Here is a 19,244-nt window from a genome sequence, read left to right as displayed (position 1 = left end):
ATGTGCCCTCTGTGCTCTGTCCCCCCCATCTGTGATTTCTTAATTAGTCTCTTGAGGCTATTGCAGGGCCGTGGCACTGTATGGACATCCCAAGTCTGAGAAACTGCTCTGTTAGGAGCCAGCTTGCTTTAACTCGCAGCAGAAGTATTCAGAGAGCTGTGAACTTTCTAAGTTAACTTTAGAAATCTTTTTGTTACTGTCAGACCTCTGGTCAGTCAGGAGTCACACCCACTGTTGTCGTATGTTTATCTAGATTACATAAGAAAATTATCTTCCATAAGCTGCAAGCACTAGCTTTAGAGGGAATATAAAACAAAACAGAAGCCAAATAATCTTTCAGTCATTGCTTGTTTTTGTTCAGTCATTGCCCTTCTCTCAGTGTGTCAGTCAGATGTCACATCCATCCATCACACTTGCATTCATCCTGATACGTGTACTCAAAAATCAATTGCACTGCTACCACAAGTGGGTGAGGATGCTTTCCACTGATTCCCTTCATCACAGTCTCACTGATTTCTTTCAAGTGCATGGATTTTCCGTTCAAAAGAGGTTGAGACGGGGATGGCACAGCACTCCATTAAAGTGCTGTTGAATCAAAAAAGCAGAATTAAGTTTGATATAAAAGCTGTAAGAGAAATGAGCGATTGTAGTCAATCACAAATGAAGTGAGGAAGATGGTATAATGTGATAACATGTTATGGATGTTTCATATTTCTCAAATACTGTGGAGCTAATGTAACTTGGACGTGTCCTGTTCTGCCTGCCACGAGCGCAGTGCGTCTGTGGGTGGTGCAGAGAGTAGCCTGTTAGGACTTGAAGTCAGGCTTCAGTTACTGCTGCGTTTTATTGAGGCAAACTGTTTACTTGCCCTCAGCCCCACCTTAAGTCTGACCTAAATACGTGTGTGTGTGTGTGTGTGTGTGTGAGATTACCTGAAGGTTGGAGAGCAAAGGTTGGACCTCTGTTTTGTTCTGAGTCACCGACACATTAAACAGAAAGTTAAAGGTTTATGTATATTACACATCGCTGATAATAAAACTTTATATAAATATTCATATCTAAGCATATGTACATTCATGCACTTTATAAGATTAAGGGCAACATTTTCTCTACTTTGTGATATTTTATAAATAAAAAAAGGAAAGAATCTGTAGTCTGAAGAAGCTGTAGTCTCCTTCTGTAGTCCTTATGGCTGCTCCCTCTAGGATTAACACAGCAGATCATCTACTTCCATCTCATCCTATCCCAGGATCCTCCTCTGTCACACCAGCCCTCTGCATCTCCTCCTTCACTACATCCATGAATCCTCTCTGAGGTCTTTTTCACAGGAAGAGCATCCACTATGCCTCCTCTGCACACGTCCAAATCATCTCAGCTTTGCCTGTGTAGGGGATTATTCTACCAAAAGCTCAGGCTTCACACAGCTCTAAACACTTGGTTTTCTTTTTTTTTTCTACTCTCAGCCCTGTGTGATGTCATTGACAGCAGATATGCCTAATATGATCATCTGAGGCGCACAGCTCCGGCTGTGCGTACACACCTTTCTCATTGTTGAAAAGATGGTGCAAGACATTTGAAACAGAAGGCAATGGCTCTAAAAGGATAAAATATTAACTACTGAAGTATCACTGTGATGAAAGGGTACAAGTGCATTAGTAGCAGTAGCAGTGTTGCAGTAGTGTATAAAATAAATGCACAAACTGTAAAATTAATAATATATATTTAGGTAAAAATATTAAAGTTTTATTGTCATTCCCATCCACCTGCTTCTCAGGATGTTTTCACACCTATGCCGTTTAGTATAAATCGAACTCTGGATCGTTTTTCCCGTCGGTGTGGTTCCTTTGTGCACATGTGGATATTATAATCACAATTAGATGCAGACCAAAACAACCGTGCCAGGATCCTTTAGAGAAAGCTGTCTCAGTCCGGTTCCAAACGAACTCCAGTTCACGGTTCGTTTTGCGGTGATCTGACCTCGATCCGACCAAGTTATCAGGTGTATGCAGACAGTTTGAACTACATGCTTTCCCTTTGCCAAGCATGCGTTGCATTCTGGGATTTAGCCTGAGAACATCTGGTCAGTCAGATGACCAGACTAAATTTTCTCATGTGGGTTTGTAGTGATTTTGGATTTCTTTGAGTTTTATGTGTGCAGAAAGAACCCAAACTACAGAAATACCCTGAAGCTGTTTCTGACCAGAGGAAACGAACTGAAGGTGTGAAAATGCCCCCAAATCTTGTGTTTGGCTGCCACAGGCGATAAAGAGAAAGCTGTCTTTAATGGAAAGGAGTTAAACCAGCTGTGCTGAGGCTCAATATCAGGGAAATAAGATAATAATTGAAAGCTACTTAAAATATGGAGCTGGAAATCTCCAGTTTCTGGTCACAGTGTGACAAACACAGATTTATTGTTTTGAATCATAATTTTTGACATAAAAGTCAGTTTTATTTGTATTTTAAAGAATTTTTTTTAAAAATAGCAAGTTTTCCTAAAAGGTTTTTACCTGAGAGGTTAAGTTTCCCTGTTTCCATCACTTCCCTGGGTTTGTATTCAGCCCCACTTCTCATTTTCTCATCCGGTCTCTGACTGTTGTGCTCTTCATTTAATCCCAGGATGATTCTCTGTTAAATCTCTGGACCCCCACGGGGGGTGTGTCTGTCTGCCAGCTCCTCTTCCCCACAGGAGGCTCCTCTCTCTTGTCACAGAGTCACGGGTGAGCCCCTCCAGACAGAAGGCTCAGCGGTCCCATTTATATTCAACCCGGTCTCATTTCGCCTAAAACTGTCCTCTTTTTCTTGTCATAGGTGAACATCTTTTCCATTGCCCTACGTGGTCTGAATGCAGTTTAAATGGCAGTAGCTGAGTTAGCACACCCAGAGGATGTCCAGTTACCAAAACCAAGCTAAACCCCTAATGCACAAAAAGCTTTGTGGCAATAAAGTTCATCATTATATTGCTGTGAAAATTTTACAGATTAAAAACAATGTTCCTTTGGTTCCTGACTTTAATATAGTGACTTCCTCTGATTAATTATGCAAATGAGCTTCATTTAAGTCACCCGAGGACATTAAAAAAAAGTTGGAGTTGGAGTGCTGTTTTTCTAAAAACATGTGAGAATGATGTGAAAATTATACAGTACAATACAGTGTTTTAAAAGCCCTCCAGGTAATGGAAATGATGCACAGCAGTTGCAGAAACTCAGTGTGAGAATGTTTAATTTATTATTCATACAGAGCAAACAGTACTTTGTGCCCATTTCTGTTTGATTTGTACCGAAATGGATTTTAGTCATTCGTCAGCACAAAAGCTCCCCTTGCTTTTTAGCGTTTCAGAGCTGAATGGATTTGAATTCAATCACAGGTGCACTGGTTTGTGTAACCTGTGCCTCATCCTGTGGCAGCATGATGCATTAGGGCCTGGTGTGCGAGCCTTTCTGGAAGCCCTCAGGAAGTGGAGTCATAAATAACCAGGAAAGCTCATCAGTGTTGTTCTCAAGCCTGTTGTAACAGAGTGACAGGGTTTTTTTTTTTTTCTGACATCATCTCCATGTTTATCGAAATAGCTGCTGATTTTCTTTCTGTGCTGTGCTGAGTGTAGGTGTAGGTCAGTGTAATGGACAGATCCTGGTTCTTGATTTTTGAGGGTTATTTTAGAGTGTCACGCTTACGTCATGGCCAAATACCAAAGACAGAAAACAAACTTTTTGCAAAAGTTGCCATCATCTGTTTGGTTAAGCTGGCCGTGAGTATTTATGGATAGCACAGTTAGTCTGTTGGCTTGATAGACTCACTTTTTTCAACAGTTACCAGACAGATTAACAGGAATTTTTAGATTTTAGACTTCCATCTACGGCAACACCAGAGCGTCAGTGTCCAAAATATAATTATCTTGTTTTCTCAATGGAATGGAACATGGGCATTTACCCCCTAACAAAGGGTTTGGTGATGTGGTGGCATGTATCTGGTGACGCTGGCAGTACAGATTTAAAGTTTAAATTTTACTACTGATTACATTCAGCCACCTTCTTGGATTGCTAACTCAGGGCATGGTGGTCTACTCTGACCTTCTACGTTCATCAGGGACTAAACAAAAAATTTCTGACTTCCAACTTATTAAGAAATGTACCAATGGACCCGCTGCTCAAACCTTTTGTCTATGAGGGGCAGGGAATCAGAAGAAATCTTGCTTAAAGGGAAGTGGAGGGCACATTTCATGGTTGAGGAGCTGCACCAAAGCCCAGTATTGAATAAATAACATAGAAAGCTACTTTAGTCAAGTCCAATAAAAGCGAAATGGAAGTGGAAATGAGCAGAATATTCCCTTTAACATGCCATCATACCTAACAGTGAGGTTATGGTTCCACTAATGTACATGTTAGGGCTGCAGTCGTGGCTTCTTTGTGTGGTAGGTGAAAACTGTGTGGTTCAAAGCAAGATTTGCTGAGATTTGGCAGTGGTGCAGTAGTTAGCTTTGTGGCTTCACAGCAAGGAGTCCTGGGTTTGAACCCACAGGCTGGGGGCGTTCTTTGTTCAGTTTGCATGCTCTCCCTGTACTTGATTGGCTTTTCTGGGTACTCAGATTCCAAATTTGCTGTAGCTGTGAATGTGATCTGGATAAGAGGTGAGGAAATAGATGGATGGAAGATTTTCTGAGTTTTTCTGTCATCGCTGTATTGATGATTTGATAATTTTGCTTTATTGTGAGGTTAATGTGTTGTACCTCCCTGCAGTTGTCTTTAGAAACCTGTTTTTAAACACCTCCCTCCACTAAATCTCTTTATCCGGATTCTCACAATCCAATTATTTCCTCCCCAGCACTCAAACTCTTACCAGTTCAACGCCAACATTAATCTGGTGTTTGGGTTCAGACACTGTGCGGCCCCATGCTGGGTTGGAGCCGAGTAATAGATGACTAATGTGCCATAATGTGTTACCCTTCACTGCTGTTAGCACTGATTTATTAAGGAGAGTCACAAGTGCCAAAATAATTATTTGTGTTGGCCTTCTCACAATCCTCTTCTGAGAACAAACAAGACACTAATTAAATAGTTTCCTTCAGGATGTACTTTCATTCAGTATATTAATTGGTGATTAACTGTTTCACAGTATTTAGCCCTGTCTGTTAAATTTGCTCACCAGATGTTTTCTGGTAAGCAAAAAACAACAGGTATGCTTAAGTCCAATGAAGCCAGTATATCTTTGAATCACTATGGGTTAGCTGAACATTGGGACTGCAGCTAACAGCTATTGTCATGTATTAATGTGATTACTTTTTATATTTTGCTTTAAAAAATCCCAGAAAATCTTTTTTTTTTTTTTTATCATTTCCCACAGTCAGTTTTGGCACCACCACACTGAGTTTATCTTGATTAGGGTTATGCCCAGCAGGTAGCTCCATGCCCTCCTGGGTTTTAATTGCACCTTAGAACACATATGCATCAACACTACAATGAGCGGGTGGAGGGAGGTTTGGAGTCTTCTCCCACCCCCATTCTCTGCGGCCTGCTGGAGCGGGAGGGCTAGTAGGAGGAGTTGGCCGTCCGACTGCGGTCTGGGGTGTGGGGCCTCCCTGCTGCTGCGGAGTCGGGGTGGTCTGCCTCTCCCCACCGCAGGGAAAAGGGTAACACCACCTGGGTCTGGGTGCAATTCCCCCCTCCAGGGGCAAGGGTACCTAGACCCGGTTTGTAGAGTACGCTTGGGGAGTGTGATTGTGTGTACAGCGTCTCTTTATGTCTGTCTCCACGTTGGTTGAGTGTGGAGTGAGTGCATATGAGAGCATGAGGGTGGGAATGGATGTTTGTGTCTGTGTGTGCCTGTATGTCTGTGTCTATATGTCAGGTTGGGTATCAGACGCCACCTCTCTGGGGACACCTCAGGCCCTCCAAGGTTTGGAGGCCTATCTCCACCCACCACCACTTCCCCTGCTGGTGGCGGACTCCCTCAGGTGTCGGTGTGTTGGTGGTTCTTTGTGTCTGGGGGTGGGCGTCCGGGTACACACCGGCTCACTCCTTGGCGGCCGCTTGTCGGGGCCTGGGGCCTGGGGCCTGGGGCTCGCTCGGGCCCCCTTTGGAGGTGGGGTGCCCCCGGCCTCTCGGCCTGGGGCTCGGTCACTCAGGCGCAGCTGGGGGCCGGCGGAGCTCACGGGCGCGTCACTGCAACTCCCCCTGACTTCTGCTCCGCGGCTGCTGGGCGAGCCCTCATCTGGGACTCTCCTCAGCTCTTACTGGAATAGTGGCGCGGCTGCCCCTCTGTTGGTCTTCCATGGTCTCTTGTGTTCTGGAGGCCTCTGGATATCTGGAGTTTTGATCTCCTCCATACCCGCTTCACACCCTGGAGGACGGGGCTGTGGCCCCCCCACACTCCCTAGCAGATCATTACATGGAGAAACCTTTGGAATGCAAGCATGCTGATCCACACAGGTATGCACACATGGGTATTCACAGACGCGGACTAAAGCTTTCTTGGCTGCTACCTCAAAGCACACTGTGCGCTGTCTATCTTGCGTGCTGCACAATATCGTTTATTATTTAGTAAATATTGATATCTATGACTAGCTAGTTTATTGTGATGGTGCTTTGTTTTCTCTATTATTATGTTGCTCTTTGTTGTTTGCTGTCTCCTCTGTTTGTTTTTTTTGTTTGTTTGGTTTTTTTTTTCTCCATACAGGTGACCCAGGAGTTCTTTTTTTTTTTTTTCTCTCTCTCTTCCCCCCCCTTCTCACCGTCTCTTCTCCCCTTTGGTTTTCTTTCTTTCTCTCCCCCTCTTTCTCTCATTCATTCCCCCTGTCCTATTTATTAAAAAAAAAAAAAAAATGACAAAGGATGAACTGAAGCTCTGCCATCACGTAATGTCGCATACTGCTGTTTCTGATGTCATTTAAAAAAAAAGAAAAAAAAAAAAAAAAGGGTTATGCCCAGCACCGTAATCTCAGAGATCTTACAACTTTTAATATTATCTCAAGGCATGCTGCAGGTATTGCTGCTAGAAAAAGAAAGGGCAGGGGATGGCTGCTGATAGTATGTGGCAAATTAAACAAGCAGTTTATTTGCATTGCAGACAGCTTTTATTTAGCTCTTTCTGTGGGAGCGGCTAAAAACCTCACATTCAAGATATGAGCACAGGTGGTTTCACTTAGAACTTTTACAGGTATATTAATGTGAAAATACAGACTGCTCATTAGTGTTGGTGGGTTTGAGACACTTTGCCTCACAGGATAGTGCTACCTTAATTGTGTGAATGTTAAAGCCAAACGGATCACATTGTGGAGCAGATCACCAAACTCATGCTTGATCATACTTGATTCTGATTCTGAACCAGAATGGTTGCTGTTTCAATTTGTTGATTAATTCAACTCGATTCCACGGCCCAGTTTCCAAACATTTACTGTATGAGCAAGACGTGTTATCAGCTCATTAATCTTTATTGTCAGGGTGAGATGTCATTATTGCTCAGTGGCTTCCTGTGACCCTGCTGACATTGACTAATAACATGTATGTGCAGTGCTTATCTTTACTGGTCAGAGGGGCTTTCACATTTCCTGCAAACAGCCTTGAGTTGATTGATTAGCGCTTGATCAATCTGCGGCCACTGATTGGTTTTTGGCAAAATGATCAGTCTTACCTCTGCACTTCAGTTGTTTGCAAGTCACACTGACGAGCTGAGGGGAGGATTTCATCGTTCACGGGGGACAGAGTGTTTACAATTTGCTCGTTTTGGACTACCTCTGGCTCATGTTAGTGGAAAATAAATTGATGGATCGGAGGCAGGAATAAATAACTTGTTACTCTGCAGAGGGAGCAGCAGAAGAAAAGGTTTCCCTTGGCAATTTCCTGTGTTTGTGCCAGGCTGCCGTCTCCCCATGGCAAGGTCCCTCCATCAGATGAGCTGTGGGTGGTGGAGAAGCACTTGCCGCCCCGCTCTCTCTCCTTTTTTTTAATATAAAGTGCACACTACGAGCTTTGACTCTAGTTCCTAATCTTTCATTTTGATCACAGAAAAGTGATGTGGAAACACACCAGAGTTCACACACAGGCGTTGAGTTTTTTATAGTTAGCCTTCTACTTATCTCTGTAAATGATACCTGCACATAAAGACGCATATGCAGGTATACATTTGTAGTCTGATTTCTGTCAAACATGTGTTGGATGAAAACAGTCCTCTGTAATCCGATGACAAATTAGCCTTATTTCAGCGTTTTAAACTTGAATCAACAACTAATGGATGGATTGGCATGAAATTCAGAGCATACTGTCACAGTGCTCAATGGACGAGTCCAGCAGATTAAATCATCACCATGAAATGTAATATTTGGGCCCATACAGATGTTCAAAATAACAGTTGGGTTGATAGCTGCTACAATTTTCTTTCTCTTTGCTTATTTTTGTTGTCCTGTGTTGCCAAGGAAACAAAGAAATCTTCATTGTAAAAGATAATTGAATGATTTTAAAATCTTTAAATACTGTTTGTGAACATTCATCCAGTGGAAGCAGCAGATTAATGTCTCCTGCCAACATCTGTGAGTTTGGTGTTTGCAGCTAGGCCACCGGCTGCCTGTGCAGCTGATGTGTGGCTGGTGTATTGTTGCATGCTGTGGATGAATTGTAATAAATAAAGTCATTGCTGACTTTGAATCTGTGGATATAATTGGGTATTTGATCAGTTTTGTGCCTTTAAAAAATGGATCATTCTGTCAGCACTATGCTTTGGTCCAGACTTTTTAAGCAACATCAGGGGAGTAAATAGTCTTTTCACTCCTGCTCCCTCTCACTTGTTATACTCAGTCCAACACTTGTCAGAAAAGCTTTTATTCCACTTTCAATTTCATTAATATTTCATGTCACCCGGCTCTTGATTTGTTGAGTAATTTCGTTTTGGAGCAGTTAGTCATGAAACTGACATTCCCATCAGTTTAACAGCCGATGATTGTCTGCAGAGAAGCGCACCCACTCGGGAAATAATGCCCCAAAAATGATCCATGATCTTTTATTTGGGAAGGAGGAACATTTCAGCCAGTGCACAGTACAGCTTTACAGGTGCAAGACAGAACGCCTAAGTTCAATTTTTAGAGATGAGCAAGGAAGCAAAATAAATAATAACATCTCAGTAGTCGATGGCTGATTCATTTGTCCAATCACACAACCCTAATCTGTTCTTTTCTGCTTAATTGTAATTAGCAGGTTTTTTGTATGTTATTCATTTTACAGTGATGAAAAAGATGGAATTGAACATTTGAGATGCTGATTGGTCCATAATGATAGATTTACTGTAAATGAGGGCTTTTAAACTAATTTGAGTTCACAGGCCACATACAGACCAGTGCACAGTAATCTTTCAAAACAAGCATTATTTTCCTTTGTTTTAGTATAAAGAAGTGCATCTGCAAACATTTATTTTCAGTGAGTCAGGCCTTTACAAAGCAAATGATTAAAAACTTTTACAGTTTCACATTAAGGAGAACTTGCAGATCACAGCGGATCTATAAAGACACAAAACCTCCATGTATGGGATATTTCAAGCAACTCGTCGGTCTTTTTCTGATCCTGCACAGTAAGAACTTGAGCCACACCAGGAACAGCACTGGATTTTATTGACAGCCCTGAATTAAACAGTTACCCAGGCCGTCACTGATCGTCTCCACTTTAAGCTGTAATTTAAAAGATGTGTTTTTGGGGGCTTCTGTGCGTACAGATAGTTGTTTGTCTAATTCAAAGCTTGGAGACTTACAGTCTTCACCGCAGGAAGCTACAGATTTTATGTAAATTAGTACGTTTTTGTTTTGCTTCCTCACAACATCTGATTTTTAGCTTTTTTTGAAATTGTGGTTCTCTTCAGGGAGAACCATGGGAGACTCATTATCTCTGCATTCACATTCATCCGTTTATTTTTTATTACTCGGATACAAATTGAACTGCCTAGTTTGGGACAAGTCAATATGTGGATATCCTCGTTTTATTTCCCCGTGGACAAACACCCTGATGTGCTATCTGTGTTTTGGCTCAGAGTTCACCCATCTGTATAATAATCTAAATGGCCCGAGTGCAGACCCGGGTCACGAGGCGAGCAGTGACCAGACATCGGCTCTGTAAAACAGACACATGGCCTCCCTCTCTGTCCCTCTGTGTGTTTGTGTGTGTTCACATGTTAATAATTCTCAGCTCTCGCCCTCAGACCTACTTTTCCAGTGGAAGTCCAATACGTGTGTTGACTGCTGAGCGGGAGGCTCTGGTAGATTTACACACTCGAATCTACTGCGTCCCAGCTGATATATGAGCAGGGTTTGTAAGTGTGTGTGTGTGTGTGTGTGTGTGTGTGTGTGTGTGTGTGTGTGTGTGTGTGTGTTGCACTGATGCAGGGAAGAAAATCTACAAAAACGTGTTGCCCTTTATCTTGTTCCTTCTACATGTTCTGATCATTAGATGCTCTCTGATGTTTTTGGCTGCAGTTTGCTGCAGATAATTGTTGTTTTCTTGTTTCCTTACAAAATCTTCCGCCTACATTTACACAATGCAACTCAACCACTCACTTTTCAACCCTGTGGTACTTTGATTTTGTCATGATTTAGGGCAGCGTAACATAAGTTAGTAAAGCCTTGAGCATTTTCACCATAGCCATCTTGCTTCATCTTTGATACTAGATATGATTAGCAAGTGGTTGATCTGACTGGGAAACTGAATGATGCTGCACACTTGTACGTTTGAGACTCTCCACCCTGAAGTATATATTAGGGGCAGGGATAGCTCAGTAGGTAGGTAGGTACACTGCTCCCCGGGCACCCAATGGCTCCCCACTGCTTCACTGAGTGAATGGGTTAAATGCAGAGAGGAATTTCTCCACGGGGATCATTAAAGTATACATTATTATTATTATATCCTGTATTGCCATAGTTTTTTAATTTACGGGGGCCATGATATAGAAAATGAACAGCATGTTGTATTTAATAAGACTTGAATCTAAAGCCTAAGCCTAGAAGCTCATCAGGGGCTGGTTTTATAAAGATTCTGAAGCTGGAATTGATTTACTTGTCGCTCGTCGCTTTGAAGCTAATGGCTTGTCACTCGTGGAGATTTCAGGTTGCCTAGGTAACCCACTAATGTATTTACAGGTCATATGTCAATAAACTGAATTTTCCACTCTGATTGGTAGTCACTTTAGACACTCATCTGAAAGTTGGAAAAATCCATAAATTGAAGTTGCGAAATCTCATTCGCTGTCCGTTGACTCTGGTCGCCATGTTGCTGCTAAACTCTTCCAGTGTGTCTGCAGCTTTAGTGTTTTCGGTAGAGTTAGACCAGTGTTAGGTTTGGACATCGACTAGTCAAATTGATTGACCAAAACATCCAAAGATGATAAGAAACTTGGTTGGAAGTTGTCCAATGGTTGCTGGCAGCCTTTTTGTCACATCAGTAAATCCTGGGTAAATAAATCTGAGTCATTAACTTTTCAAATCCACTGTTAGAAATTTTAAATGTTTTTTTCTGCTGTTTACCCCATAAGGCCCCAGTCACACCGACCTAGAAACCAGTTGGCAACCATGGCCATTACCTGGTTGGTGAGTTGTTGCTGGAGTTTGATTGAAGTTACTGTGAAACTGGTTACTAAATATCCAATCACAGTCGGTGACACCACCCCAGTAACAATAAGTTGCTACGGAAAAATGTATACTCTCCAACTGGTTGGCAAGTGGTTGTCGAAGGTTGATAACAGTTGCTGTGAAATTGGTTGCAAAGAGATGAATGGCCCCAAAAACCTCCATGTGATTGCTTTGGTTGTCAGTAGTTTTCACAGACGATATAATTTTTGCTCAGCGGGTATTAGTGAAACTGTCAAAAGTGAGACTGAAAACAGAGACCATTTTTCTCCTTTTGGCTACACTGATGACGCACAACTTTTGCTTTGAAGGCGAACGTTTGTGTTGCACTTGACAAAGTTTTACTACCTCTCAGCGAGTAGCTGGTGTTTGCGGACAAGTCGGCCTCTTCTATGCAAACTACAGGCGAATATGGCAACCAAAGCAATCACAACTTTTTAAAAAAAACAAAAAACAAAGTTCCTCTAACCAGCAGGAGACCAGCAGTGTGTGAAATTATTATTATTATTTTGGTAGAAACTTGACTTTACAAGTGCTGGACTAGTCTATTCTTGCACGCTCATCTCAAGGCAGCTTCTTCCGACCGTACCCAAGAGATTAGTAAACAGGAAGGTGCCGTTTTGGTCTTAAAATATCAGTTCGACTCTGCCCCAGACCATTTCATTGTCATGTTATTCCCTCTTGCTCTCTCCCTAGTTTCCATTCAATGAACACTAAATTTCCCTAAAAAACAGAGGAGATCAGGTAAAAACATCATGGAAGTCTATGGAAATCCGCCTTGGTGAATCTGGCTCCAGGAAATTTTTTAGTGAGGTCACAGATCAAAGGTAGTTAACTCGTAGACTGCTATACATCCAGGCTTCTTTTTGCAACCACGGGAGTTACGCCCTGCCGGTGTTAGAATGCCCCCCTTCACAAAGGCTGTGGTTACTAGTGGCACTTTTTTCTTTATTCTGTGTCAATTAAATCAGTTTATTTACAACACAACTTTGTTCTGGCTGTATTTCTTCCCCTCTGATTGGATGTGTGATGTTCTGAGGGCGTTTGCATCTGTACTCAGGAGTAGCACAAAGAATAGTTTCATTAAGATCGATTCAATAACATGAATGATGATAATCGTTGCTGTTTCATACCGTAGGACTGTTTTTCACTGCTCGGGCTAATGATTGCTGACTTGGCCGCACGGCTGCAGGTCACAGGACACAATTACAGTGTCATGTCTTCTGCTTGTGCTTGCGTAACACAAAGACAACAGGAATAAAGGCACAAAACCCGCCCTCGGGGTATGTCAGCAGTTTGTGTGTGTGTGTGCTTCAGAGCCAAGTCTGACAGTGTGTGCGCTTTGCTGCCGTGGCAACTAGAGTTACCACATACTAATATTTTAGGTTGCCTTACATAATCGTCTGCTTTTGTCAATGCAGAGAGTAGATTTTCAGGCACCGGGGCTGCTTGTTTGGAGCTCTCGCTGCTCCCATAACTGACCACTGTGAGGTCTTACGAGTGCTTTAATGTCCCATCACCTGCCTTCCTGCCCTCCAGTCTGACACTGACTACACAAAGCCTCTTACATACTGAGTACGCACCTCTATAAGGATCCTCTTGTTTTGCCAACATGGTAGGGTGTGCTCACTAAACACAAGGCAGACAGAATATGAAAGGAATCTGTTTTCTTTCTTTTTTGAGATTGTATAAGTCCACCTGCCATTTTAAATCAGTGGTGTACAACAGTCGGCGGGTTTTCTTTCTTTTTTTAGTGCAGAGTTTTGCCTCAAAGCCTGAGTTGTCTGCAGGGTCTGAACAATGTCTGCCGTTTTCTCCAGAGAGTGCATTTGTGCCTCGTTAGTTTTAAATGTCAGCACAATGCTTATGAGAGTTTTCATTTGGTCTCTTGAATGAGGCAATTTTGTACTTTTCAACAGCAATTTTAGGCACGCCGGCGCACCAGCTCTGCGGGGCATGCTGTCGATTTGCTGGTCATTTAACCCACCGCTTTTGTTCACACTGAAATATCTCAACTGCTATTGCATGAGATGAGTCAACTTGAGTACCCTGTATAGGACCACCAAAGTCTCAACTTTTGACTTCCACGCTGTGGCCTCACAGTAGCATCGACCCATTCGGCCTGTTCTGGCTGGGCCTCCCAGGGTTAATTAGGTGGATTTGGACTTGGAGGAAAAAGCTGGATTGCTCTTTTGGGTTCAGCACAAGTTCCAGTGTCTCTCGAGGTCATCACGTAGCATCTGCAGTGATGCAGACTGTGCTGGTTTGTTGATGTAAAGAGCGAGCCAAATGCAAAGGCAAAGTTGTCAATTTAACCATTGATCTACATGCCTACCCTCACCCGTGGTCACGAGCTGTGGGTAGAGACTGAAAGAATTTAGAGGAAATGAGCTTCCTCTGAATGGTGTGTGGGCTCAGCCTTGGAGAAAGAACGAGGAGCTCATAGTAGAGCTGCTATTCTTCTGCATCAAAAGGAGCCAGCTGAGGTGGTTCGGGGCTCCGAGGCGAGGTGTTTCAGGCATGTTGAACTGGGAGGAGACATGGGGGCAGACTCAGGACAAGCTGGAAAGAGTGTGTCTCTCAGCTGTGAATACTGCTTTACTGAATCGCAACGAAGTTCAACTGACCTTCATCAGGCACAAAACGATGTTCATATAATCACTCTTACACACACACACACACACACACACACACACACACACACACACACACACACACACACACACACACACACACACACACACACACACCAGGTAGAATTCAAGCATCTTGTTGGAGAATAGTAACTGGTGAACTCTTAACATGTGTGTGCTTGTAATCACATAATGAGGCGATTAAATTTGAGGATGATGGGGATTGTAAGCTGTTACACATTTAGGTGTACAGAGATTTTGAACCAGTTAACTTGTGATTTAATTAAATAACTTTGGTCACTCAAGTGTACTCATGTGTTAAACTCAAGACCCACAGGCCACTCATTTCAATCAAGCCCGCAGATATGCACATTTCGGTTTCTTAATAAATTGTGGCCAAACTGGCGAACCTCTATTGCAGCTGCAAGCATACAAGCTAGTTAGCAGGAAATGGCATATAAAAAGGAAAGCTGATGCTGAGGGCAGGCAATTACAGGTCAGCCTGTATTCTGAGTACTGCTTTACAATGTGTAGAGTGTGTGTTTCAGATAATAGAATTTGCCTCATTTTGATATCACACACCAGCAGAGAGATGGAGCCACAGAGGAGTAAAAGCCCCAGAAAAAGAGGCGTGCAGCTAGATCAGAATAGGTTCCTTCAAGCTACATTTCAATGTAATGGAGCAGCAGAGGCGAGTTTAATGATAGTTGAGGAAATGGCTAAATCAAGGTCGTCACTGAGTGCAATTTAGTTAATTTGCAATTTTAGGTTTTTATGTGCAGCCAATTTCATGCTAGGAGGATGGGTTGTATGGGCCTACACGGGCTAAGATCTTTTTATTTTTTAGCCAAATTTTTGCTAGTAGTTTTTGCACTTTTGTTTTTTGTTTGTGAAACAGTTTATGTGCAATGCAACAAGAACATTTCTTTTTGAAACTGAACCATTTCATTTTCTATACCTCAACAATCTTGGCATGTTTGCTCCTAATGAAGCCGAGTTTGAGTTCTCCGTTCTAGTTGTGACGGTCAAACTTTCGATTTTCTGGTTTACTGCAGTCCCACAGATATCATTACAAACTAAGGTGGTAACCATGGAGATTAATATACCTGCTCAGTATGAGTATTGGGTATAAAATATTTAAAAATCTGTGTCTCATCAGCTTCTTTTAACATCACTTCCACTTGAGAAATGCTGTCTGAATGCAGCATTATCCAACTCTCAGTAAATGTTAGTCTCAGTCGGATATTATCAACAGTGGGAGAGTATTTGTGGCATCAGAAATGGCAGTTTGTTGTCTGCCTCTGGGTTTCAAGCCATGAATGGCCCAGTCGGTCATATGAAAGACAAATTAGCACAGTGGTTTTTGACACGTCATTGTGTTTATATTGTACAGACCAACCCAAAAAATAAAAACATATACACTCATCAGATCATTATGTCTGCAGGCGGAGCGCAGCGGCTGCGATGTCCTCAGCATCCCGGTGCCCATTCGCCGCGGCGGCTCAGAGTCCAACCTAGACGTGGTTGACGGTGTTGGGCACGACGGCGTGGGTCTGGATTTCACCAAAGGACCGCTGGGAATCGACAGCCTGCAGCAGAAGATCCTCAAGGTAAGAAGGAAAACATTGCACACCTGCTTCAGTGTGTGTCTGTAAATTTATCGTGTTTAATTTGAAAAGCTGTGGGTACACATGGGACACATTGGCACTCAGAACTCAAGCACCACACTTGAGTAAAAGACAAACTAAAATATCTCCTTAGCTCTGTTTGGTGACACATGAAGCAACAGAAGCAGCTTTTTTTAAATCCAGTAATGGACTAAATGTCCTTTAAATGTCAGTTCTGATACGACGGGGAAAGAAAAAATCGACTCGGGTCCGTCTCAGTCCTGTCTTTAGAAATTAGAAGTGTTTTTCACAGTAGAGGCTTATCCTGCACTTTAATATCAACGTTTTACAACTGTAGAGACTAAGCTGAACTCGTGCTGCGTGCTGTATATTCACTGGTTTATCCAAGCAAAAGTAGTTTGAGACTTCAACAATAACCTAACAGTGAAATTATTATTACAATGTGATGAACTGCTGCTCCCAGTCAGGAATATACACAAAGAAACAAATACAGTGAATGAAAGCAGACCAGAGAAAACAGTTTGATCTGTAGCATCAGTATCAGATGGTAATTTTTTAACTTTCCATGGTTGGAATAAACTCGATCACATGACTGAGGGGCGCATTGACTGCTACCCTTTAGCAACAGGAGGCTAAAAAAATCTTGGAGGAACTTTGTTTTGTTCTGAGGAAACGCCCGTGTGAGGAGGTTTAGAGATGCCTTTAAGACCAGCTCTGTTTACACAGGATAACTTCTTCACAAGCAAAGAAAAGCAGGTGTTAACGTCTCCTCTCGTGGCTAATTATCATTAGGGATCAGAAGTGCGGGGCCAAATTAAATTAGTATCAGTGAGCTCAAAGACAAACAGGGCTGCTGTCAGTATTCATGCAGCATTATTTTATTCTAACATACCCGTGTGAAAGATGAGCAAACTCATAGAACAAATCGGGGTGTCGGTAAGAATCAGAAGCGCTGGTATCATGCATGCTTAAATGATTTTAAATCTTCAGCAGCTGTTTTCACATCTGTCATTTGGCTCTGCCTTCAGGTGACGGAGCAGATTAAGGTGGAGCAGACGGCTCGGGACCAGAACGTGGCCGAGTACCTGAAGCTTATGAACAATGCCGACAAGCAGCAGGTGTCGCGGATACGGCAGGTGTTTGAAAAGAAGAACCAGAAGTCTGCGCAGACCATCGGTCGGCTGCAGAGGAAGCTGGAGCAGTACCACCGCCGCATGAAGGACAGCGAGACCAATGGGAAGCACAACCAGAAAGACAGCGGCGGCAAGGAGTCCGGGACTCACAGCAAGGAGGGCAGCCTGCGGGACATCAGCACCACCGGGCGCCACCAGGCACTGGATAAGGTGAAGACGATCGGGCCCGGCGTGTCGCTCTCACCTCCATTTTTCTTCAGTAAGCCGCGGGAGTTCGCTAACCTCATCAGGAACAAGTTTGGCAGCGCTGACAACATCGCTCACCTGAAAAGCTCTATGGAAACGGGGTCAGGGCTGCAGGTGGAGGGCGGCGCGAGGGGTCTGAGTGGCAGCGCTACCACAGTAGCCAAGGCGACCAAGTACCAGAGCGACGATGAGTGTTCCACCGGGACGTCTGCATCCGCTGACTCCAACGGGAACCCGGCAGGAGGATCGGGGGTGGAGTCAGGGGGGCCAGGGAGGTCTGACTCCAGCGGGCGCCTAGTGGAGGTGCTGGACATGGTGCGGGACATCAGGGATGCTCAAACGCAGCTGGCAGAGGACATGGAGACTCTGAACACACAGTTTAAACGAGACTACAACTACTTCACGCAGGTGATGCAGGAGGAGCGATACAGGTGAGCACAGCATCACGAGTCTAAGGAAGGCTTTTCTCCCAGAAAAAAAAAATTCTTGACATATTTATTAGTTTTTTACTCTTTTTTTTTTTCGTGATTTCTAGGGAGGTTTTAGGGGGGAAAGCTTGTGTGCTCCAGTACTATTTTTAAATGCTTCACATCTCCGCTGTCACCAGCATTAAAATGAGAAATGCCAAAAATATAGTATTTGAAGAAAAGAAAAATCTCCTAAACTGAGGTGCAAGAAAAATAAAATGACATTTGGTTGCTTATAAGGAGCTTTAGAGGATTTGTTCTTTGTTTTTCTTCCCTGGTACTGAGGGCAGATTGTTTCTCACTGTGGAAAGATTTTTTTTTTTTTTAGTGTTTCTTTTTTGCGTCACAGATCAAAACAGAATATTTTGTGTTGTTCTGGGAGAGGAGAATATTGTTACCCACACATGATGGTTAAATACTCTTCCATGAACATTTTACAGATAATAGAGCACAGACTCACATGTTTCTTTCTTAAATATACCCATTAGTATAAAGTCAGCCCCTCGGGCTTTGAGTGAGCAACAGTTCAGTGTTAACACCTTAAACGCCCCTCATACAACTATGACTTGTAAAATCACTTGTATTATTGAGCTCTGAATTAAATCAGAAAATCCAATAAAACACTGAACTGAGAAAGATAAGAGAAATATTATACTGTGTAAAATATTTCTGCTCAACAAATTATGCTGTTTTTGTTTTGTGGAAGGGTCTTTTTTCCTTATATCTTTTATTGTCAGAATATGTGTGCTTCAGTCATGTCACAAGAATATTTGCACAACGATTTGTACGACTATAAACACGAAATACAAAATAAAAGCGGTTTGCACATTGCTTTGAAGCTAACCGGGGGATGCTAGCAGAGGTTTTTTGCTCAGAAGGCAAAAGGTTTGAGGATCACTGATCTGTATTAAGTAAAATTGTGGCATAATTGTTGGATGAAGATGTTTTCACACTTCGGTGCTTCAGTAATGGTAGCATTTCTATCCTAACAGAGCCAACGTTGTCATTACATGAGCTGTTGAACTTTAGAGAGCTTTTGACAGTTTAGGAGTCCATCATTAAAAGCCTAAAAATAGCCGGCAGAGCTTACACGTAAACCCCCCAACCAAGGGCAAATGCTCTGAGCAGCTCGGCTGCAGCAGATACACTGCTGTACTGTTACGTGCCCACACACTCTCAATAATGCATTGTTTCTCTCTCCTTGGCTCTCTCCGCCTCCACCTACTCTGCATGTTTGTGGGTGTTTCTCTCTGTCAGGTATGAGCGGTTGGAGGACCAGCTGAATGACCTGACGGAGCTGCACCAGCACGAGACCAGCAATCTGAAGCAGGAGCTGGCCAGCATCGAGGAGAAGGTGGCCTACCAGGCCTATGAGAGGGCCAGGGACATACAGGTGACTTATGTTTGGGCATAAGCCCCCACCACTGCCACAGCACACGGCTGATTAAGATTAGAGTTTAGGATTAACCCTTTAAGTAACCAATGTCTTACTCAAATTGTAAGTTTAATTGAAAGGCCTAATGTATTATTGCCTTATTTACAGTGTT

The 19,244-nt window shown here is 43.0% G+C and overlaps 1 protein-coding gene across 2 annotated transcripts in view; it reads left to right on the top strand.

The window, feature by feature from the left end:
• tmcc3 (transmembrane and coiled-coil domain family 3) overlaps positions 1-19,244 on the top strand; it is a 199,299-nt gene that overhangs the window by 176,260 nt on the left and 3,795 nt on the right. For both annotated transcript variants that reach the window (XM_085386228.1, XM_085386229.1), the window contains exons 2-4: positions 15,669-15,833; positions 16,880-17,661; positions 18,955-19,090. In XM_085386228.1, coding sequence (XP_085242354.1) covers positions 15,669-15,833; positions 16,880-17,661; positions 18,955-19,090 — 1,083 coding nt within the window. The remainder of the gene's footprint in view (positions 1-15,668; positions 15,834-16,879; positions 17,662-18,954; positions 19,091-19,244) is intronic.

This window comes from Rhamphochromis longiceps, linkage group LG17 (assembly GCF_057381845.1).
Source record: "Rhamphochromis longiceps isolate RC_006_pf linkage group LG17, R_longiceps_female_GT1.1, whole genome shotgun sequence".
NCBI classification, from domain to species: Eukaryota; Metazoa; Chordata; class Actinopteri; order Cichliformes; family Cichlidae; genus Rhamphochromis; species Rhamphochromis longiceps.
This window is presented reverse-complemented; position numbering and strand designations above follow the sequence as displayed.